This window comes from Rutidosis leptorrhynchoides, chromosome 11 (genome assembly GCF_046630445.1).
Source record: "Rutidosis leptorrhynchoides isolate AG116_Rl617_1_P2 chromosome 11, CSIRO_AGI_Rlap_v1, whole genome shotgun sequence".
Lineage (NCBI taxonomy): Eukaryota > Viridiplantae > Streptophyta > Magnoliopsida > Asterales > Asteraceae > Rutidosis > Rutidosis leptorrhynchoides.
The window spans coordinates 96,221,608-96,247,662 of record NC_092343.1 but is presented as its reverse complement, the minus strand read 5'-3'; the positions used below and the strand labels follow the sequence as shown (position 1 = coordinate 96,247,662).

Below are 26,055 nucleotides of genomic sequence, written 5' to 3'. Positions count from 1 at the left end.
CAAGCTAAGGGTATATTTCTGGTTTAAACCCACGTAGAATTAGTTTTAGTACTTGTGCCTATTTCGTAAAACATTTATAAAAACAGCGCATGTATTCTCAGTCCCAAAAATATATAAAAAAGGGAGCAAATGAAACTCACCATACTGTATTTTGTAGTAAAAATACATATAACGTCATTTAACAAGTGCAAGGTTGGCCTCGGATTCACGAACCTATATTAATTATATATATTTATATGTTGGTCAATATTTGTCTAACAATTTTTGGTCAAGTCATAGTGTACCACAATCCTAATGCTCGAGACTAATATGCAAAAGTCAACAAAAGTCAACTTGACCCAAAATGACTTCTAAAATTTATACGTGTTTATTATATAACTTAACTATAATCGTTTTATATATTTAAATATATTTATTAGATTTTATAATAATAAAAGTCATTTATTAATAAAAATTTATATTAACGTTTATATATGATAAAATATACTTTTATATATCTTAAGTAGTAAAATTTGTAAAGTTCACTTAATATCGTAAAACTATAGTGGTAAGTATTATTAATGTAATTATATTACGCGTGGTGAAAAATATCTTTGTATCCCCTATTTATTTGATAAAATAATATTGATCATAATAATAATAAGTAAAAGTTGTATTATTTTGTAATAATAATTATTATTATTCTATAAAAAAATAACAATATTTATATTTACTAAAAATGGTATTATGATAAAATGATAATACTAACATAATAGTAATAATGATATTTTATAATAACAATGATATTTCTATTAAAATAATAACGACGATAGTAATAATAATCATTTTAACAATAATACTAAAATTCGGTTGACTATAACTTCTAATCCGTTCATCGAAACCATTCGATATCTAAATGAAAAGTTCTTAATTTTTCGCTAGCTTTCCAATGACATGCATATCGTATACCCTATCTCAGTAGCATATGTATCTAATTCAGGATTCAACAAACCTATCTAAGGACAATATCGAATGTACAAGCATGCATAATCCTATATACTCGAGCACTAGTCAGGGATACACTATTGATATATAAAAGTTAAGTTATGAGTGCTCACGTATCAATATTGAGATTCAATATTGCAGGAAAGTACGTAGACGCAACGGAGATGATAAACACTAGATTGACCTCACGAGCATACCCATGAACCATACCCATCACCTCCATAGCTATAACCCATAATTTTCTTAGCTTCGACTCATTCAAAAAAACTATTTTGAAATCACTCGGACAGCACTCCGTCGTAATATTTTATGTATACTAATAATATCTTGAAATAATACAGAGCAAATATATATATTTATATATATAAATTGATTGAGAGAGTTTAGAGAAATATATTTTCAAGTTTCTATGAAATAATGAAACCTACTGAATTCTATTTATAATAGATTTTTGAATTATTAAAGTGAATTATTAAAGTATGAATTATTAAAGTGAATTATTAAAGTATGAATTATTAAAGTGAATTATTAAAGTATGAATTATTAAAGTGAATTATTAAAGTATGAATTATTAAAGTAAATTATTAAAGTATGAATTATTAAAGTATGAATTATTAAAGTGAATTATTAAAGTATGAATTATTAAAGTGAATTATTAAAGTATGAATTATTAAAGTGAATTATTAAAGTGAATTATTAAAGTTAAAGTAAAGTAAAAGTAAAGTAAAGGTAAAGTTAAAGTATAGTAAAAGTATAAAAACTATGTATGTATAATACGCGTATAAATATATATAATATTAATTTAAATCGTTATATATATTTAATGAAATAAAATATAAATATCGTTATATTTATTATACTGGTTAAGTAATGAGTTGTCAAAAGTGATTCTAGATATTTATAAAAGTTATATACGTTTTAATAATAAAGTTCTTTTTAAACTGAAAACGTTTTTGTAACTTTGAAAATAGATTAATAGAATATTATAGAAACCAATTCTCCACTAGCTTTTGTCTAACTTTCGTAAATGATACTTTTTATTTTTATTTATAAATAGCTTTACAAATTATTCCGAATATCGTTAAGAGGAATAGATTTTCTCAAATCATAGTGGACCTCTCAACAAAGACTTGTAATCATAATTCAATGTTTCTGATAATTCAATCATTTAATATATATTTTTTTTCGTCGATAATCATATTGAAACAAATACGTTCATATAAAGCATTATACGTTTAAATACTTTGTTGACATTTTCAATTTATAACATATACACATATACATACATATTCATATATGTTCATTTAATGGTTCGTGAATTATTGGAATTCAGTCAAGGTTTAAATGAATGTATAAACATAGTTTAAAATCCTTGAGATTTAACTTAACAAACATTGCTTATCGTGTCAGAATAATATAAAGATAAAGTTTAAATTTAGTCGGAAATTTCCGGGTCGTCACATAACGAACCCCATCCAAAGTACCGGATGCTTTAGTACTTCGAAATCATTTTTATCATGTACGAAGGATTTCCCGGAATGATAGGGGATATTCTTATATGCATCTTGTTAATGTCGGTTACCAGGTGTTCACCATATGAATGATTTTTGTCTCTATGCATGGGACGTATATTTATGAGAACTGGAAATGAAATTCTCGTGGTCTATTAAAATGATGGAAATGAATGATTATGATAAACTAATGAACTCACCAACCTTTTGGTTGACACTTTAAAGCATGTTTATTCTCAGGATTGAAAGAAATCTTCCGCTGTGCGTTTGCTCATTTTCAAGATATTACTTGGAGTCTTTCATGGCATATTTCGAAGAACGTTGCATTAGAGTCATTGAGTTCATCAAAGATTATTATTAAGTCAATTTATAGTTGGATAGCGGATATTATGAAATGGTATGCATGTCTGTCAATTTTCGATGTAAAGAAAGTTTGTCTTTTAAAAATGAATGCAATATTTGTAAAATGTATCATATAGATGTCAAATACCTCGCGATGTAATCAACTATTGTGAATCGTTTATAATATATATGAACGGGTCCTTTCAGTTGGTATCAGAGCGGTGGTCTTACCGAACCAGGTCTTGCATTAATGTGTCTACCTGATAGTTGTTTAGATGCATTAGTGGGTCTGGACTTCGACCGTGTCTGCATGTCAAAAGTTTTGCTTATCAGTTCGTGTCGAAAATTATTTGCTTATCATCTTTAAAGTCTAGACATGTCTTACTGCATTTATTGCATCGATTGTGTATAGACAAAATTCATATCTTAGCGTATCTAATAAATCATATCTTATCGTATCTATTACTGTAAACTTTTCCTGACATATCCCGCAAATTCCGCCGTAATCTACGAAATCTTTTGATCTATATATATAGATATCCTATGTATATAGAATACCACCCGATAGCCGGAAAAATCATTTTATATCGAAAAATCATTTTATATCAAAAAATCCTTTATCGAATCGTACGAAATGGAATTCGTCGTTAGTTTAAGTCACTCGGATTCCGAAATAGAATCTCACTCAAGCTCCGAAAGCAGTGTGACCAGAATGGATCAACCAATCAGTCATCACCTATTCTAGATGAATTGGGGATGGGTTCGTAGCCTCCTCAATCATTGGAGACAAGAAGAAGGCGATCCTTTTCATCCACCACATTGCCCTCTTGACGAAGAACCTGAAGCACTTACCGGCAAACCTGTCTGAAACACCATTTTCTCTCTCATTTCCAAAGTATCTCGTCACGATTATATATTACATCAAATTTTAGATTTTATTTATCCGCTCATCCGAACCAACAACCACCCCGGTGTAATAGAAGAAGTCAACGAGCTTCGCGCTCGGGTAGTGGCTTTGGAGAATATGGTGCAGAGATTACAAACACCAGCAGCAGCACCAACAGCATAACCAGTACCACCATCATCAATGCCAACAGTACCATTACCACCTCCAACCACAACCGCGTCGTAAACCTCAACTTCACAATCTGTCCCATGAGCATCAACGTCATATGCACCATAGATACCAAGGAGTACCAACAACAATAACTGATGAAGTATTAACTCATAACTTCATTGGAGAAACATTCCACGGCGATTATGTAATCTCTAAAGTCTTAGAGATTATCTAAACTAGCCCTAACCATAAATCAGTTAAGCGAACCAAAATGATAGAAGGAAGAGTAGAAACCCTGACAAAAATGGTGTGTGGTTAACAAGCTAAACTTGTTTTACCAACATCATCATCAGTACCGTCAGCGTCACCAGCATCGTCAGTGCAGTCAGTATCAGAATCAACAACACCTATAACATCACAAACTCCGTCAGTACAAGAATCACTGTGGACATCATTACGAATCAATAACGCGTATATTGTATCAACGAGTTATGAAGAATTAACTCATTCCCTCTGAAGAAATTATATGTATTATATATATATATATATATATATATATATATATATATATATATATATATATATATATATATATATATATATATATATATATATATATATATATATTTTAAAATAAAAAAATAATAAATTTTTTTGTGCTAAGCTATTGTGTGTGAATCTTAACTACTCGGTTAATTCATATTACAAATATGCAATAATGTACGTCATTCGCCTGCAACTTAACCATCGTTAACTACAATCTCTGTCCCAATTCAACAAATTCAAATTCATATTAAATCAAGTATATATTTGATTTTACACTTTCATCATCGATGTACCCGAAACTTTTCAGATAACATCATTCGTACTTTGCGAAGTTCACAAGAATTTAACGAAAACCAACATCACGCCTCAACAGATAACGAAGTATTGATTCATAATTTCAATATTATTGAAGAAATACTTATGTAATCTCTAAAGCCTTCAAGGGATTATTAAATTCTAGTTCCAACCGTAAATCGAATGTGTTTAATTTAGTATTAACTCATTAAAATCTATGTTACATCTGAAGAGAATATATACATATATATTTTCATAAGGACTGTAATAAAATTCTTTTGTACAAAATATTAATTGTGAAATTTTTTAACGGGTAGGTAATACCCGAGATATATATATATATATATTTACAATTAATATGTTACATTCTTCGAATCTGATTAAGCAAATTATCAACTATACTTCCTACTTTCACAATAATATACATTCTTTCATAGAAATTAAAACAACCATACTCATTCAAACCCAATTACATATTTTGATTTTGAAACCTCGGAATTCAATTCGAGATATAACCAGTATCATCACTTTTAGATTCCTACATCTTTCAAAGTTATACTTTGACTTCAAAACTGTGTTAGAACATCAAATGTATATTAACGATTACAATCTGTGTTCAAATCCCTCAAAATTTCTGAAGACACTTCAAATAATGAGCAATCGAGATGATGATCCAACCACATATTACCCACGGTTATGTACTTAAAAAGCTCTCGAAACCAAAATCATAATTCAACACATATCTGTGTCAGATCCTTTGGCATTTATTAGCAAAAATAACCTTGCAATTCCTTTTCAAAGTAGCAAATTCTATCACAGCTCCAGCAAGACAACTTCAATTTTTCATTTGGAGTAGCCTTATCATAATCTTTATATATATGATTACCCTTTTGTTATCGGAGAACCTTTCATGTTCCACCACATTAGCAATAAACTTATTCACAACTTCACTGATCTTTGACTTTCATGAGAATCATTATATTTATCGAAACCCCATCATTTACTCATTCGCATCTTGTAACAAGAATTATCATACGGATCATCGGGAATTAGCAATCAGTATTTTGAAATCTCACAGCATGTCTACGCCAACAGTTATATGTGTATATATAACGTCTATCTTCTGGACTTAATTTGAATGTGAAGTTTCTGAAATACACTTCGAACTACGAATTGGTTCTCCGAAAATGGAAAAATGCCGATGAAGCAGCAAAAATTATAAACGACATTAACAGTAAAATTTTGATGATAATGAATAAGTGTGCTGGCAAAGCGCAGAAAAAGAGAAGTCTTGGAACTGGAAACCGGATTGAGCAAAGTATGAAGGAGGCTGTGGACAAATCACAAAGACTGAACCTGACTTCAAAGGATCCAAATGATTCAGTACCTGCTAAAGTTATTAACGAATACCTTGCTCCTAACCCTAAACCCCTGCAAACGATACCCTTCATCATCCTCTGATATTAGAAATTATAAGATATCATCGTATCTTTCATTATAAATATCCTCCATATTTCTGAAGATATTTCCATAATCATTCTTATCTGAAATCATTTACCTTTTCGCGCTATCTGTATTGCATCATAAAAGAAACTATTTTAGTTTCTAAATTCTGAAACATTCGAGTTTAAAATAGGAATATTTTTGAAGTAGTATTGGGAGCTGAAGCATGAGTTAGTATAATATAATGACACTTGATCAACGTGATTATATTACAGTAAGTCATGCTGAGTTTCTAAATGGAACGTGATGATTCACAGATCATAACATCATCATGTGCCATGTTATACGACTCTTGTATTATATTTAACCTCTAAAATATGAAGAAAATATGTCTTGATGATTCGGCCTTTTCCGAGGTATTCTGGTAATTTGACAAGTCAAGATCGTGCCATTACAATTTCCTTCCTAAAACATTAACAATGTTCATTCCAAAATTCATATATGCGAATTCTGTACCATTACAAGCGGTGCTTAATCACAAGAAGGAGAAACGAAAGGACAAAGCTCCGAAACAGAAAATTGGGATATAAATCGCAGCAAATAAAAGAGAGCATTAATTAGAGATAACAATGATTATAGAAGACAGAAGCAGGGACATCGAAATATAAGGGAAGATATAAAACCCAACAACCACTCAGAAATTATAAACCGTATATGTCAATGCATATAGCAATATAAAGACACGGGAGAACTAGAAACACTATAAACCCAAGAGTATAGTAGAAGTAAATATATTCTTCCGGCGGTAGATGAAAAAGAAGAATGACCGATATGAAAGTTAGAAGTATATCGAGAATCAGAACTGGATGGAGCATATTGACGAATACTTTAAAATATGAGTTGAGGAAGAAAGAATAGAAGGTGTGAGTTGTAAGGAAACGAAGAGGTGGATTTATAAGAAAATCTCTGACAGAGCAATCAAAATGGATGATCACATTTAAAGCGGATCCTAATTCCCTTGGTTATCGAAGAATCAAATCCTATTACGAAGATTTTCTCCAAATCTCTTGAACTTGGAAATCAATCCTATCTACATCAAAAGATATGACGACTCTATACTTTCTCATTTCACTCTTTTGGTAATAGTTTCACTCGTACTTTTCACAAAATCAAATGGTTTTATCCATATTACTCAATAATGATAAAACCCTAATCTTCAGCTTATATGCGTCATGAAAACATACTTATTTCCAGCCATGACCATCCCAAGCAAATTTCGGGACGAAATTTCTTTAATGGGTAGGTACTGTGACAACCCGAAAATTTCCGACCAAATTTAAACTTTAATCTTTATAATATTCCAACACGATAAGCAAAGTTTGTTAAGTTAAATCTCAAGAATTTTAAACTGTATTCATACATTCAATTAACCTCGACCAAGTCTCGACGATTCACGAACCAATACATAAATGGATATGATTATATATATATACACATATATATATATTATAACTTAAAAACATTAACAAAGTATTAGACGTATAATACTTTACATGAACGTATTTGATTTAAAATATATTTAAAATAATTATCGATAGAATTAAAAGATAATATCAAATGATTGAATTATCAGATATATTGATTTATGGCTACGAGTCCCTATTAGGAGGTCCACTTTGATTTAGAAAACCTTTCCTTTTTAACCATATTCGGAAAATGGTAAAGTAATTTTACAAATAAGAACAAAGTGTCAATTAACGGGAACTAGATAAGGGTTAGTGGAGATTCCCGCTTGATTTTCAATTTGTGCTTTACATTAATTGTCTCGTGACTTTTGATAAGATAAACTATTAAACTTGTATATTAATTAACGGTGAAGTAAGATTATAGAATATATATAACTTAGAAGATGGATATCGACAAGTTAAGTAAATTAACGTTTTACATTAAAATGATTTTATATGTTTACCTAACCTTTAGACTTTATATCACGTTGCACCAACAAACATTAAAAACTTGAAACCTATGAAAAGTATATTTAATCTTACTTCTCTAAAATGTTTTACGATATAACAACTTCTACTAATATAACCTTTTTAGCAAAATGATTCTTTAATATACTTAGTTTTGGAAAACAAAGTTTTCATATTTACTTAATATTGTTTCAAACGTACAAAAACAATTTTTTTTAAAGAACTCTATTAGTGAAACGTCTTATAAGATAAATTTTTCACAGGTTTTAAGGAACTAATTAAAGCTTTATATCATAAATTATATATATATATATATATATATATATATATATATATATATATATATATATATATATATATATATATATATATATATATATATATATATATATATATATATATATTGTTTCAAAAACGTAAAACGTGATACGACATAATATTATCTATTACTTAAACATTTTGAACTTTGAAATATAATTAGATAGATATTTCAATTATATATAAGATATACAAAATTATATTCTTAAGTAAGAATATATATATATATATATATATATATATATATATATATATATATATATATATATATATATATATACACATTTAACAAACGCGTTAATGTATAAATTAAATATAAAACGTTTCGATATTATTAAACATATTTTAGTAAACAACGAGACTTTGATTTAAAGGAGCAAACGACCAAAACACTCCAATGAATAAGTTACACATTGAGTTGGATTATTTTTCATTGATTTGAGTCTTGTCATATATAAAGGTACACGTTGCGAAACGTAAAATGCTAGTTTTCTTAGTGTACGAAATGTCGTTCGAAAAACCGTAAACGGCACATGAGTCGAGTAACAACGTCCGTGTCATTTGAGTAAAAATTATATTTTTACCATAAACGTAAATATAATATAATATATAATTAATTATATAAATAAAATATATTATATATATTATATTATTAAAACCATCGGCAGCCCACGAGGGAATTAGGAGTGAGCTGGAATTGGGAGTGCCGCGATCGCGGCTATATTCCTCTTACAGACTCTGCTGTCGCGGAGCAGTGGGTTCCAGAGTGGAGTTATAAAGCTCGAGGTTTCGGCCGAATGAAATTCATCATTCTATCTCTCGATCTAAAATTACTCCGTATATATTTATTTTATTTATTATTATTATTATTAATCTTATTAATCTTATTATTATTATGATTATTATTATTATTATTAGTATTATTATTATTAACTAGTAGTATACATAAAATACTACGACGTGGTTATGAACGGATTATTTCAAAATGAGTTTTACGAGCGGGATAAAGCTAAGGAAATTATGGGTTATAGCTATAGAGGTTATGGGTAATGTTCGGGGGTATAGCTCGTGAATTCAATCTAGTATTTATCATCTCCGTTGCGTCTACGTACTTTCCTGCAATATTGAATCTCAATATTGATACGTGAGCACTCATAACTTAACTTATACATACTAATAGTGTATCCCTGACTAGTGCTCGGTGAAAGGATCCGAAACTAATCATCCGGACATCGTCCATATAGATTAAAAACGAATTACAATAGTTGATAACATCGCGAGGTACTTGACCTCTATATGATACATTTTACAAACGTTGCATTTATTTCTTAAAGGCAATCTATTATTACATCGAGAGTTGACATATTAGCCTAACATTTTATAACAACCAAATGATCTAATCTGCCATTTTCATAACAATAGTCTTTAATGAACTTCAATGACTCGAATGCAACGTCCTTGTATCATAGCTTAAATGGTCCCAAGTAGTATCCTTAACATGAGCTAATGTACAGCGGAAGACTTAATTCGTACCTGAGAATAACATGCTTTAAAACGTCAACATAAAGTTGGTGAGATATATAGGTTTGATGCTAGCAGCGTTATAACAATGGACCACAAGATTTCGTATATAATCATTTCAATAAAAATATTCTAAGTGGTTGAGCACTTGGTAACCATACTTAACATTTAATCACGTCGCATATTCCCTTTAATATGAAATCTTACTACACCGTACCAAGGTGTAGTCGCAAAACGAAGTACTGTGCAACCGTTGAATACTGGTCGTCCAGTCCGGTTGGGGTTGTCAGGCCCGATAGATCTATCAACAGGATTCGCGTTTACAATACCGCTGTAAATAACAGTTACCAAGCTACAGGGAAGTATGCCAGTGGTACAACTCAACGTAGAATATATTTTTCAGTTACTTGTGTCCATAGCGTAAAACATAAAATACATGTATTCTCATCCCGAAATATTTAGAGTTTAAAAGTGGGACTATATACTCACTGTTGTCTCGAAGATATATATATATTTTTGACTTGGTCTTCCGGTTGATATCACGAACCTATCCATATATAATATATCAATATATTTTCATTTTAAACAAACATCTCGTATATATATTTATAATACTTTTAATACTTTGAATAATTCCTTAGTCCGTAGTTAGCGTTTCGATGATAGTAATTCAATTTTAATGGTTCATTTTTAGATGTTTAATATACCCGCAATAAATAAACCCCCAACGAAATAAATAAAACTCCCATAAAACCCCATCGTATATGTGTTGGTCGAGATTAATCTTGACCCATGGTACCGGTGTTGTCAAATGACGTGTTGCGTACATAAAGTACCGGTGTTGTCAAATGACGTGTTGCGTACAATCATGGGATCTTATGATTAATCTTCTCGTGTTGTTTACGGGTGATCCTGAACCATATGAAATTGAATTATGAGTACATATATATAAAATATCATGTTATCTTAGAAATATGTGATTTATATCTTTTTTTTCCAATTGATCCCGTAGTTGAAATGATCTAGGATAACCAATTTTGTTTCGGTCATAGTTTCTTCGTTACAAGTCCGTTTTAGTTGATTCAAATTGCCATCTTCTTGGATCGAGTTCTTCTTTAAGACTATGAACTGTAAATACCTTGGTTTGTATTCAAAATCATACGGCATAAGTGAAACATTAGTGAAACATATGAAGTTAAACATTTTGTTACAAAAAAAAATCATTTAATGACCATTTTTCTAAAAATACTTATACTTTGAAAAACCAAGTTTTACCTTATTAAATTAGCATATATTTAAGTTATATTACAGGTCTTGAAGTATTTTAAAAGTTAAGTTAGAAGGATCTATTTAGTTTGCAAACAAGTTTGAAAACATTCAAACTATGTTCTTGTTGTTAAACTTTTGTACCACAAAATAAGATAGCTATATATATATGAATCGAACAAGGTTATGAACATAGATTCTACCTCAAGTTCCTTGGATAAGTTTGCTGTAAAAGAGGAGTAAGAAGCTAGAATCAAAAGGGTGATAGAAGTGGATGAAAGATTGGAAGTAAGTTGGTGTTCTTGGAAGGTTTTCTTGAAGTGTTTTTGTATGGTTTTCTTATGGTGTTTATGTAAGGTTTTTGAAGCTAGATCTTCTTGGTAAGTTGCTGAAGTGTTATGGAGTTTAGAGAGTAAGAAAGAGTGTGTGTTTTTAGTTAAGAGATTGAAGTAAAAATGAATCAAAAATGATGATACATATATACTCCTAAAAATGTGATCTTTAAGGATAACATGACAAAATTCTAGTTTGTATTTTTGTAATTAGTCTTGCAATGATTCAAAAGTAATTACCTAGCTCTAAGGGCATGTACAATGGCTGGTTAGGTAGTGATTTGACATGTATTTACTATTAGTAAATACGTATAGAAGCTAGGTATGATACGAGTACAAATACTCTAAATATACGTATAGAAATTTTGTGAAAAATGGAATGAGGATTCAAATATAGCTATCTTTTGTGAATACACTTATATGGTTTTATGTATTTAAGTTCTTAAAAGTGATTAAATACATTACTTATACGATATATGTATACATATTATAAGTCTTAAGTATTTATGTCAAATAACGTTACGTATTGTTATCATTTTGAAAACTTAAGTTAGTAGTTTCAAAATATACTTATAACTTATTGTTATTAATACAAAATGAGATATTTAAACATCCTTAAATCATGTTAAATATGTATATATACATATATATACACAAACGTATAATTAACATATATTGTATAGTTCGTGATATCATCGGTCAAACTAGACGGTTAAACGTTATGTAAAACTCTTTTCAAAATCATAAGTCTCAACAATTTAGATTGCTTATCATGTTGGTAAGTTTTAATTTATGTAAATATTAATCTTATAAGTGTAAAACGATCGGAAAAATCCGGGTCGTTACAGTACTCACCCGTTAAAGAAATTTCGTCCCGAAATTTGGTAGAGGTTGTCATAAATAACAATAGGAATGTTTTCATGACGAATATGAGGTATTAATAGAGTTTTATCATTATTGAAAGATTTAGATAAAACGATTTGGTTATGTGAGACGCACGAGCGAAGCTATCACAAAAAAAAAATGAAATGAGTAAATATGGAATCGTTTTTAATCGATGACGTGGTTTAGAATTGATTTCCGGGATTTAAGGGATTTAGGAAAAATCTTACGTAATAAGATTTGGTTATTCGGCGATCAGAATCTTCTTTGATTTAATGCGGTAATCTGTTTCGATTTCTCTGTCGGATATTTCACTATAAATCCACCCCTTCGTTTCCTTATTTTTCACAACTCGCATCTTCTACTCTTTCTCCTTAATTCCTACTTTAAGGTATCCTTTGAAATGCTTCATCCCGTTCTGATTTTTGTTATACTTCTAACTTTTATATCTTTCATTCTTCTCTTCCATCTACCGCCAGAAGAATCTATTCACTTTTATGATTTTCTTGGAATTATAATGTTTCTAATTCTCCCGTGTCTTTACGTCGCCATACGTATTGATATACACGGTTTGTAGTTTCTGGGTGGTTGTTGGGTTTGATATCTTTCCTTATACTTCGATGCTCCTGCTTCTGTTTTCCATAATCATTGTCATCCATAGTTAATATTCTCTCCTATTTGCTGTGATCTATACCCCAATTTCTATTTTGGGACTTTGTCCCTTCGTTTCTTCTTCCCGTCCTTGAGTCCAGCGATCAATAGTTCGGAATTCGTAGGTATAAAATTCGGAATGAATATAGCTAATGCTCTAAGAAAGGAATGGTAATGGCACGATTTTGATTTGTCAAATTACCAGAATATCCAGGAAAATAGAACTATCAAGATGATTTGTTCTTAATATGTTTCGGAATTGGATAGAATGTAAAAGTCGTGTAACATGGCACATGATGATGGTACTGTGAATCATCATATTCCATTAGAAACTTAACATGACTTACTGTAATATAATGAAGTTGATCAAGTTTCATTATATTATACTAATTCATGTATCAGTTCCCAACACTACTTCAAAACATTCCTATTTTAAACTTGAAGGTTTTAGAACTTAGAAACTAACACAGTTTCTTTTATATTGTAACGCAGATATTACGGAGAAATACATGATTTTGGATAAGAACAGTTGTGAGAATATCTCCAGAAATATGGAGGATATGTATAACAAAAGATATGAAGATATCTTATAATATCTAAGATAAGATGATGATGAAGAATATCATCGGGAAAGGTTTAGGATAAGGGGTAGGTTTTTTTTTTTTTACTAATGGTTTCAGCAAGCACTGAATCGTTTGAATCCTTTGAAAGCAGATTCAGTTCTTGTGATTTATCTACATCCTCCTTCATACTTTGCTCAATCCGTTTTCCAGTTCCAACTCTCCTCTTTTTCTAAGCTTTACCAATACAATGTACTTCATCATTAAACTTTTGACTGTTAAAGTCGTTTACAGTTTTTTTTTTTTTTTTTTTTTTTTTTTTTTTTTTTTTTTTTTTTCAGCATTTCAAGAACTACTTCATAGTCCAGGATGTTTTTCAGAACTTCACATTCGAAAAATGTAATTCTTAGGGATAGTCGTTCTCGGTATAACTGGGAGAATTTCTACGAGATTTTCAAAATACTGATTGCGGGTTTCGCCAAAGAGATAACGAGTTGCTGGTACGTCTGCTGATGATGTTGTGAAAAAGGTTCTCCGGTAACAACGTCGAAAGGACAAAGTATAAATATCGAGATTATAATAGGAGTAGTCTCACTGAGAAGTCGAAGTGGAGCTGTGACAAAATTAGCTTCTTGAAAAGGAATCGTATGATTGTTTTTGATAATGAATGATAAGGAATTCGACGCGGATACGTTTTAACTATAACTTCGGTTTCGAAAATTTTTCAGGTGCATCACTGTATGCATAAATCTTTCTTCCGTAAACGAGGTGCGGCTGGTTCAACTTCTCGATCGAGGTGTTTTCAAGAATCATGAAAAGATTTGAATGAGGATTATAATTGTCGAAGTACAAATGAGGTTTAGGATGAAATCAAGTGGCAAAATTGAAGAATTGTTTAGTTTCATATGTTATAATCAACATTTTATTTCATTTTAATTGTCCAATGTTTCTTCTTTATGCCACTTGTTGGATTTGGATAGGTAAAAAAAAATTCAAATATGAAATTTAAATGGAAATGGTTATTCTGGGGTGAACGGATACGTATATCGATGGTTGTAAGTAAAATAACAAATGACCGTTGAATCAGATTCAAGAATGTACAATATAACTTATTAATGTGAATTCTAAATATTCCTCGGGTACTACCCACCCGTTAAAATATTTTCATCATTATTAGTTTGTACGAAGGAATTTTTAATTACTATCTTTATGAAAATATACTTGCATATATATTTTCTTCAGAGATAATCATAGATTTAATGAGTCAATAAGATAATAAACTCATTTGATTTATCGTTAATTCTAGATTACATAATCTCTAAGACTTTAGAAATTACATAATCGTCATACGATACGTAAAGCGAAGATAATCGATGTAGAACGATATATAGAACGAAGATCATACTCGAAGTACAGATATTGAGTCGTGTGATGTTGATATTCGAGATACAGATTGTGATGTTGAGATTTTGGGGGTGACAAGAGTACTGTCGGCGTTGATGATGGTGGTATAGATTATGCTGCTGGTGCTGCTGCTGGTGTTTGTAACCTTCGCACCGTATTTTCTAAAGCCACTACCCGAGCGCGAAGCTCGTTGACTTCTTCTATTATACCGGGATGATTGACGGTTGGAACGAGCGAATGAACAAGATTCGAAATATGGGATAGTATGTAATCATGACGAGATACTCTAGAAATGAGCGAGAAAATGGTGTTTCGAATAGGTTCACCGGTAAGTGCTTCAGGTTCATCGTTAAGAGGACAATTTGGTGGATGGAATGGATCACCTTCTTCTTGCCTCCAGAGATTTAGTATATTACGAACCCATCCCCAATTCATCCAAAATAGATGATGGGAAATTGGTTGATCCATTCCGGTGACGCTGTTCTCGGAGCTCGAATGGAAATCCATATCGGCGTAGCTATCGAAGTCGGAGGAATTCGAACTGGATGAAGAATCCATCTTGTATAGTCGGAGAAGTGAATTTTTGGTTTGGAATAGATTATAGGAGTTGGGTTTGGTACTCTTCAATACATAATTTACATATGTATATATAATATCAAAATCCCATGAATTACGGAGAATCTTTGAAATACGTCAGGCAATGTCTATAGTAACAGATACGCTAAGATATGAATTTTGTCTATACACTATCGATGCACTAAATGCAGTAAGACGTGTCTAGACTTAAGAATGATAAGCAGGCAGTTCCCTAAGGATGATAAGCAGATGATTTCCGACTAGGATTGATAAGCAAAACTTTTGACAGGCAGACACGGTCAAAGTCCAGACTCACTTAATGTATCCTAACAACTACTAGTTAGACACACTAATGCAAGGCCTGGTTCGCTAAGACCAACGCTCTGATACCAACTGAAAGGATCCGAAACTAATCATCCGGACATCGTCCATATAGATTAAAAACGAATTACAATAGTTGATAACATCGCGAGGTACTTGACCTCTATATGATACATTTTACAAACGTTGCATTTATTTCTTAAAGGCAATCTATTATTACATCGAGAGTTGACATATTAGCCTAACATTTTATAACAACCAAATGATCTAATCTGCCATTTTCATAACAATAGTCTTTAATGAACTTCAATGACTCGAATGCAACGTCCTTGTATCATAGCTTAAATGGTCCCAAGTAGTATCCTTAACATGAGCTAATGTACAGCGGAAGACTTAATTCGTACCTGAGAATAACATGCTTTAAAACGTCAACATAAAGTTGGTGAGATATATAGGTTTGATGCTAGCAGCGTTATAACAATGGACCACAAGATTTCGTATATAATCATTTCAATAAAAATATTCTAAGTGGTTGAGCACTTGGTAACCATACTTAACATTTAATCACGTCGCATATTCCCTTTAATATGAAATCTTACTACACCGTACCAAGGTGTAGTCGCAAAACGAAGTACTGTGCAACCGTTGAATACTGGTCGTCCAGTCCGGTTGGGGTTGTCAGGCCCGATAGATCTATCAACAGGATTCGCGTTTACAATACCGCTGTAAATAACAGTTACCAAGCTACAGGGAAGTATGCCAGTGGTACAACTCAACGTAGAATATATTTTTCAGTTACTTGTGTCCATAGCGTAAAACATAAAATACATGTATTCTCATCCCGAAATATTTAGAGTTTAAAAGTGGGACTATATACTCACTGTTGTCTCGAAGATATATATATATTTTTGACTTGGTCTTCCGGTTGATATCACGAACCTATCCATATATAATATATCAATATATTTTCATTTTAAACAAACATCTCGTATATATATTTATAATACTTTTAATACTTTGAATAATTCCTTAGTCCGTAGTTAGCGTTTCGATGATAGTAATTCAATTTTAATGGTTCATTTTTAGATGTTTAATATACCCGCAATAAATAAACCCCCAACGAAATAAATAAAACTCCCATAAAACCCCATCGTATATGTGTTGGTCGAGATTAATCTTGACCCATGGTACCGGTGTTGTCAAATGACGTGTTGCGTACATAAAGTACCGGTGTTGTCAAATGACGTGTTGCGTACAATCATGGGATCTTATGATTAATCTTCTCGTGTTGTTTACGGGTGATCCTGAACCATATGAAATTGAATTATGAGTACATATATATAAAATATCATGTTATCTTAGAAATATGTGATTTATATCTTTTTTTTCCAATTGATCCCGTAGTTGAAATGATCTAGGATAACCAATTTTGTTTCGGTCATAGTTTCTTCGTTACAAGTCCGTTTTAGTTGATTCAAATTGCCATCTTCTTGGATCGAGTTCTTCTTTAAGACTATGAACTGTAAATACCTTGGTTTGTATTCAAAATCATACGGCATAAGTGAAACATTAGTGAAACATATGAAGTTAAACATTTTGTTACAAAAAAAAATCATTTAATGACCATTTTTCTAAAAATACTTATACTTTGAAAAACCAAGTTTTACCTTATTAAATTAGCATATATTTAAGTTATATTACAGGTCTTGAAGTATTTTAAAAGTTAAGTTAGAAGGATCTATTTAGTTTGCAAACAAGTTTGAAAACATTCAAACTATGTTCTTGTTGTTAAACTTTTGTACCACAAAATAAGATAGCTATATATATATGAATCGAACAAGGTTATGAACATAGATTCTACCTCAAGTTCCTTGGATAAGTTTGCTGTAAAAGAGGAGTAAGAAGCTAGAATCAAAAGGGTGATAGAAGTGGATGAAAGATTGGAAGTAAGTTGGTGTTCTTGGAAGGTTTTCTTGAAGTGTTTTTGTATGGTTTTCTTATGGTGTTTATGTAAGGTTTTTGAAGCTAGATCTTCTTGGTAAGTTGCTGAAGTGTTATGGAGTTTAGAGAGTAAGAAAGAGTGTGTGTTTTTAGTTAAGAGATTGAAGTAAAAATGAATCAAAAATGATGATACATATATACTCCTAAAAATGTGATCTTTAAGGATAACATGACAAAATTCTAGTTTGTATTTTTGTAATTAGTCTTGCAATGATTCAAAAGTAATTACCTAGCTCTAAGGGCATGTACAATGGCTGGTTAGGTAGTGATTTGACATGTATTTACTATTAGTAAATACGTATAGAAGCTAGGTATGATACGAGTACAAATACTCTAAATATACGTATAGAAATTTTGTGAAAAATGGAATGAGGATTCAAATATAGCTATCTTTTGTGAATACACTTATATGGTTTTATGTATTTAAGTTCTTAAAAGTGATTAAATACATTACTTATACGATATATGTATACATATTATAAGTCTTAAGTATTTATGTCAAATAACGTTACGTATTGTTATCATTTTGAAAACTTAAGTTAGTAGTTTCAAAATATACTTATAACTTATTGTTATTAATACAAAATGAGATATTTAAACATCCTTAAATCATGTTAAATATGTATATATACATATATATACACAAACGTATAATTAACATATATTGTATAGTTCGTGATATCATCGGTCAAACTAGACGGTTAAACGTTATGTAAAACTCTTTTCAAAATCATAAGTCTCAACAATTTAGATTGCTTATCATGTTGGTAAGTTTTAATTTATGTAAATATTAATCTTATAAGTGTAAAACGATCGGAAAAATCCGGGTCGTTACACTCGGGTATATAGGATTATGCATGTTTGTACTTTTGATATTGCCTTTAGTTAAGTTATGTTGAATCCTGAATTAGTTATATATGCAGTTAACATAAGGTATAAGATATGCATATCGTTGGAAAGCTAGCGAAAAATTAAGAACTTTTCATTTAGATATCGAATGGTTTTGATGAACGGATTTGAAGTTATAGTCAATCGAAATTTTGTATTATTATTAAAAATGATTATTATTATCATCGTTATTATCGTCGTTCTAGTTTAATCTTATTATTATTATTATTATTATTATTATCTTTAATCCTTAAAAGGAATTATCATTAAAAATTGTTATTTTTATTATTATTACTATCGTTATTATCGTTAAAGTTATAATTAGTATTATTATTATTATTATTATTATCATCTAATTATTATTATTATTATTATTATTATTATTATTATTATTATTATTATTATTATTATTATTATTATTATTATTATTATTATTATTATTATTATTATCATTATTAATATATATATCATTATTTAAAAATGGTTATTGTTATTGTTATTATTATTATTATATTAACATTAAAATAATTATTAGTATTATCGTTAATAATGTCATAGTAATTATCATTATTAGTATTGTTGTAATTAAAACTAATATTAGTAACACCTAATTATTTTGATTACTATTATTATCATTATTATGAACACGATATAAAAGTCGATTAAAAGCTATTAAACGAAAAGATTAGAAAATAATGAGTATGAGTATTATGATGAAATTAAAATATTATAAGATATTGATTTTAGATAAAATTATCGTTCTTATTATTTTTATCATTACCATTATTATTAAAAGTATCGTTAGTATTAAAATTATTATTTTTAACAAAAATTATCATTTTAATACAAATGTCATTTTTATTATAAAATATCATTATTATTATCATTTTAAATAGAATTATTATTTTAAAGATAATATTAAAAAGTATCGTAAATATTAAAATTATCATAATTAGAATTATCATTTTATCATAATGTCATTTTTAGTAATTATAAATATTGATATTTTTATTAATAGAATAATAATAATTATTATTACAAAATAATATAACTTTTACTTACTATTATTATAGATATTATTTTATTAAATAAATATGTGTTGCAAACATATTTTACTACGTATAATAAAATTACATTAATAATACCTATCATATTATCTTTATGATATTAAATGAACTCTATAAATTTTATTACTTAATATATATAAAAGTATATTTTATTATATAAATTATAATATAAAAATTTTATTTAATAATAAATGAATTATATTATTTACTCTAATAAATCTTTTAAAAATATTTAAAAATATAAAACGATGATATTTAAACTATATATTAATCATGTATAGATTTTGGAAATCATTTTGAGTCAAATTGACTTTTGTTGACCTTTGCATATTAGTCTCGAGCATTAGGATTGAGATACACTATGACTTGACCTAATTTGTTAGACAAATATTGACCAACACACACACACACACACATACACACACACATACACACACACACACACATATATATATATATATATATATATATATATATATATATATATATATATATATATATATATATATATATATATATAATTAATTTAGGTTCGTGAATCCGAGGCCAACTTTGCACTTGTTCAATGACGTTATATGTAGTGACCCGAAATTTTCCTTGTTTATATATATTAAATGAAATTGTTATTTACATGATTAAGTGTTTCCAACATGTTAAGCAATCAAACTTGTTAAGACTTGATTAATTGAAATAGGTTTCATATAGACAATTGACCACCCAAGTTGACCGGTGATTCACGAACGTTAAAACTTATAAAAACTATATGATGACATATATATGGTTATATATATAGTTAACATGATATTATGATAAGTAAGTATCTCATTAGGTATTTTAACAATGAGTTATATACATAAAAATGAGACTATTGAATTAACAAACTGGAAAATGATATATATAACGATTATCGTTATAACAACGTCTTTCTAAGTACATATGAATCATATTAAGATATTGATACACTTGGTTAATCATATTAAATGATAAGTAAATATACCATTAAGTGTATTAACAATGAACTACATATGTAAAAATAAGACTACTAACTTAATGATTTCGAATCGAGACATATACGTAACGATTATCGTTGTAACGACATTTAACTGTATATATATCATACTAAGATATATTATATATCATAATATCATGATAATGTAACAATTTAACATCTCTTTAAATATAATAAACAATGGGTTAACAACATTTAACAAGATCGTTAACCTAAAGGTTTTAAAACAACATTTACATGTAACGACTAACGATGACTTAACGACTCAGTTAAAATGTATTTACATGTAGTGTTTAAATATGTATTCATACACTTTTGAAAGACTTCAAGACACTTATCAAAGTACTTCTACTTAACAAAAATGCTTACAATTACATCCTCGTTCAGTTTCATCAACAATTCTACTCGTATGCACCCGTATTCGTACTCGTACAATACACAGCTTTTAGATGTATGTACTATTAGTATATACACTCCAATGATCAGCTCTTAGCAGCCCATGTGAGTCACCTAACATATGTGGGAACCATCATTTGGCAACTATCATGAAATATCTCATAAAATTACAAAAATATTAGTAATCATTCATGACTTATTTATATGTAAACAAAATTACACATCCTTCATATCTAATCCATATACCAACGACCAAAAACACCTACAAACACTTTCATTCTTTAATTTTCTTCATCTAATTGATCTCTCTCAAGTTCTATCTTCAAGTTCTAAGTGTTCTTCATAAATTCTATAAGTTCTAGTTTCATAAAATCAAGAATACTTCCAAGTTTGCTAGCTTACTTCCAACCTTGTAAAGTGATCATCCAACCTCAAGAAATCTTTCTTATTTACAGTAAGATATCTTTCTAATACAAGGTAATACTCATATTCAAACTTTGATTCAATTTCTATAACTATAACAATCTTATTTCGAGTGGAAATCTTACTTGAACTTGTTTTCATGTCATGATATTGCTTCAAGAACTTTCAAGCCATCCAAGGATCCTTTGAAGCTAGATCAATTTTTTTCATTTCCAGTAGGTTTATCCACAAAACCTGAGGTAGTAATGATGTTCATAACATCATTCGATTCATATATATAAAAGTACCTTATTCGAAGGTTTAAACTTGTAATCACTAGAACATAGTTTAGTTAATTCTAAACTTGTTCACAAACAAAAGTTAATCCTTCTAACTTGACTTTTAAAATCAACTAAACACATGTTATATATCTATATGATATGCTAACTTAATGATTTAAAATCTGAAAACACCCAAAACACCGTAAAACCGGATATACGCCGTCGTAGTAACACCGCGGGCTGTTTTGGGTTTGATAATTAAAAACTATGATAAACTTTGATTTAAAAGTTGTTCTTCTGGGAAAATGATTTTTCTTATGAACATTAAACTATATCCAAAAATCATGGTTAAACTCAAAGTGGAAGTATGTTTTTCAAAATGGTCATCAAGACGTCGTTCTTTCGACTGAAATGACTACCTCTTACAAAAATAACTTGTAACTTATATTTCCGACTATAAACCTATATTTTTCTGTTTATATTCATAAAATAGACTTCAATATGAAACCATAGCAATTTGATTCACTCAAAACGGATTTAAAACGAAGAAGTTATGGGTAAAACAAGATTGGATATTTTTTGATTGTTGTAGCTATGGGAAATATTGTAACAATTCTATACAAATCATATCCTAGCTAACTTATATTGTATTATACATGTATTCTAATATATTATGTAATCGTGGGATACCATAGACACGTATGCAAATGTTTTGACATATCATATCGACCCATCTATATATATTATTTGGAACAACCATAGACACTCTATATGCAGTAATGTTGGAGTTAGCTATACAGGGTTGAGGTTGATTCCAAAAATATATATACTTTGAGTTGTGATCTAGCCTGACACGTGTATACACTGGGTCATGGATTGGGTCAAGATAATATATATCAATTTATTTATGTACATCTAACTATGGACAACTAGTTGTAGGTTACTAACGAGGACAGCTGACTTAATAAACTTAAAACATTAAAACGTATTAAAAATGTTGTAAATATATTTTGAACATACTTTGATATATATGTACATATTTGTTATAGGTTCGTGAATCGACCATTGGCCAAGTTTTACTTCCCGACGAAGTAAAAATCTGTGAAAGTGAGTTATAGTCCCACTTTTAAAATCTAATATTTTGGGATGAGAATACATGCAGTTTTATAAATGATTTACAAAATAGACATAAGTACATGAAACTACTTTCTATGGTTGAACGATCGAAGCCGAATATGCCATTTTTTACTTGGTAACCTAAGAATTAGTAAACTAGTCTACTAATTCTTAGGCTCAACAAACCCCATCTGTTGTAGCGGATGCTTTAGTACTTCGATGTTATTTTATCATGTCCGATGGATGTCCCGGAATGATAGGGGATATTCTTATATGTATCTTGTTAATGTCGATTACCAGGTGTTCACCATATGAATGATTTTTATCTCTATGTATGGAATGTGTATTGAAATATGAAATCTTGTGGTCTATTATTACGATTTGATAAATATATAGGTTAAACCTATAACTCACCAACATTTTTGTTGACGTTTAAAGCATGTTTATTCTCAGGTGATTATTAAGAGCTTCCGCTGTTGCATGCTAATATATGGACAAGATTTAGAGTCGGCATGCTTGTATAATATTGTTTAAAACTGTATTCAAAATTTACTTTGTTGTAACATATTAATATTGTAAACCAATATGTATTGGTAGTGTGTAAGTATGATATTTTTAGATTATCATTTCTGATAATCTAGGTGGTGTCCTTTAAACCTTGTCGATAAAATAAAGGTTATGGTTTGTTTTAAAAATGAATGCAGTCTTTGAAAAACATCTCATATAGAGGTCAAAACCTCGCAACGAAATCAATTAATATGGAACGTTTATAATTAATATGAATGGGATATTTCATTATATGTATTTTTACTATGAAATACAGTATGGTGAGTTTCATTTGCCTTTTTTACCCTTATATTTTTGGGCTGAGAATAAATGCGCAATTTTTATAATTGTTTTACGAAATAGACACAAGTAATTGAAACTACATTATATAGGTGAATGATCGAAGCCGAATATGCCCCTTTTGCTTGGTAACCTAAGAATTAGTAAACCAATCTACTAATTGATGCGAATCCTAAAGATAGATCTATTGGGCCTAACGAACCCCATCCAAAGTACCGGATGCTTTAGTACTTCGAAATCGTTTTTATCATGACCGAAGGATTTCCCGGAATGATAGGGGATATTCTTATATGCATCTTGTTAATGTCGATTACCAGGTGTTCACCATATGAATGATTTTTGTCTCTATGCATGGGACGTATATTTATGAGAACTGGAAATGAAATTCTTGTGGTCTATTAAAATGATGGAAATGAATGATTATGATAAACTAATGAACTCACCAACCTTTTGGTTGACACTTTAAAGCATATTTATTCTCAGGATTGAAAGAAATCTTTCGCTGTGCGTTTGCTCACTTTCAAGATATTACTTGGAGTCTTTCATGGCATATTTCGAAGAACGTTGCATTCGAGTCATTGAGTTCATCAAAGATTATTATTAAGTCAATTTATAGTTGGATAGTGGATATTATGAAATGGTATGCATGTCTGTCAATTTTCGATGTAAAGAAAGTTTGTCTTTTAAAAACGAATACAATGTTTGTAAAATGTATCATATAGAGGTCAAATACCTCGCGATGTAATCAACTATTGTGAATCGTTTATAATGTATATGAACGGGTCCTTTCATATTGTATTGTGTGTGATGCATTTAACATTTACATGGTACGTAAATAGGTCATTTTTAAAGAGAAAAAAACACATACACACACGCACACACACACAAATACAAGACAAATCACATGTTTCATATAACTAATTAATCAATGATTATACACGAACAGAAGCATGAACTTATAACCTACTCTCATAAAATGATGTTGCAGGTGACAAATCTACGATAAAAACACGATACGTTCACATAACAGAGGAGTTTCTGAAAGAGAACCCAAGTGTTTCCAAACACATGTCTCCTTCACTTGACACTCGCCAGGATTTGCTGGTTGTTGCGGTCCTCGAGCTCGGTAAAGAAGCTGCTATAAAAGCAATTAAAGAATGGGGCCACCCAAAATCCGACATTACACACATGATCTTCTCCACCTCCTCTGGCTTCGACATGCCTGGGGCAGACTACCAGCTCACAAAGCTCCTTGGTCTAGACCCTTCAGTAAAACGCTATATTTCGTACCAACAAGGATGCTATGCTGGAGTTGCAGCTCTTCGTCTTGCTAAAGATCTTGCAGAGAACAACAAGGTAATGACTTTAAATATATTTGTTTGTGTTATATAATATTTGATGAAATTTATAAGAATATACTAGTTTTAAACCTGACTTCATTGTATAGTTTTAATCAAATGTTATATAACACAAACAAATATATTTAAAGTCAAAGTTGTAAAAGAAGGACTTCAAAAAGTCAATTGGGATAATTATTTTGGGACGGATGGTAGTATGTTTTAGAAATTTATGACCTAATTAACAACAAACATATTGGTTCACAATTGCACCCACAATCAACAATGAAAGTAAAATGTAGGGCACTTAACAATACAATTACTTTAAAAATTACTTTATATACAGGGCGCTAGTGTACTTGTGGTTTGCTGTGACATTTCCGAAATCTACTTCCGTGGGCCTAGCAACACTGACTTAGATACCCTACTCGGTCAACTAGCTGACTTAATAAACTTAAAACATCAAAATGTATTAAAAGTGTTGTAAATATATTTTGAACATACTTTGATATATATGTACATATTTGTTATAGGTTCGTGAATCGACCAGTGGCCAAGTCTTACTTCCCGACGAAGTAAAAAAATCTGTAAAAGTGAGTTATTGTCCCACTTTAAAAATCTAATATTTTTGGGATGAGAATGCATGCAGGTTTTATAAATGATTTACAAAATAGACACAAGTACGTGAAACTACATTCTATGGTTGAATTATTGAAATCGAATATGCCCCT

At 29.8% G+C, this 26,055-nt stretch overlaps 1 protein-coding gene across 1 annotated transcript in view; it reads left to right on the top strand.

Annotated features, from left to right (window-relative positions):
* LOC139874783 (chalcone synthase 1-like) overlaps nt 1–25,811 on the top strand; it is a 44,768-nt gene extending 18,957 nt beyond the window's left edge. Inside the window, exons 2-3 of the mRNA XM_071862182.1 lie at nt 24,976–25,343; nt 25,671–25,811. Coding sequence (XP_071718283.1) covers nt 24,976–25,343; nt 25,671–25,811 — 509 coding nt within the window. The remainder of the gene's footprint in view (nt 1–24,975; nt 25,344–25,670) is intronic.
* The last annotated feature ends 244 nt before the right edge of the window (nt 25,812–26,055 follow it).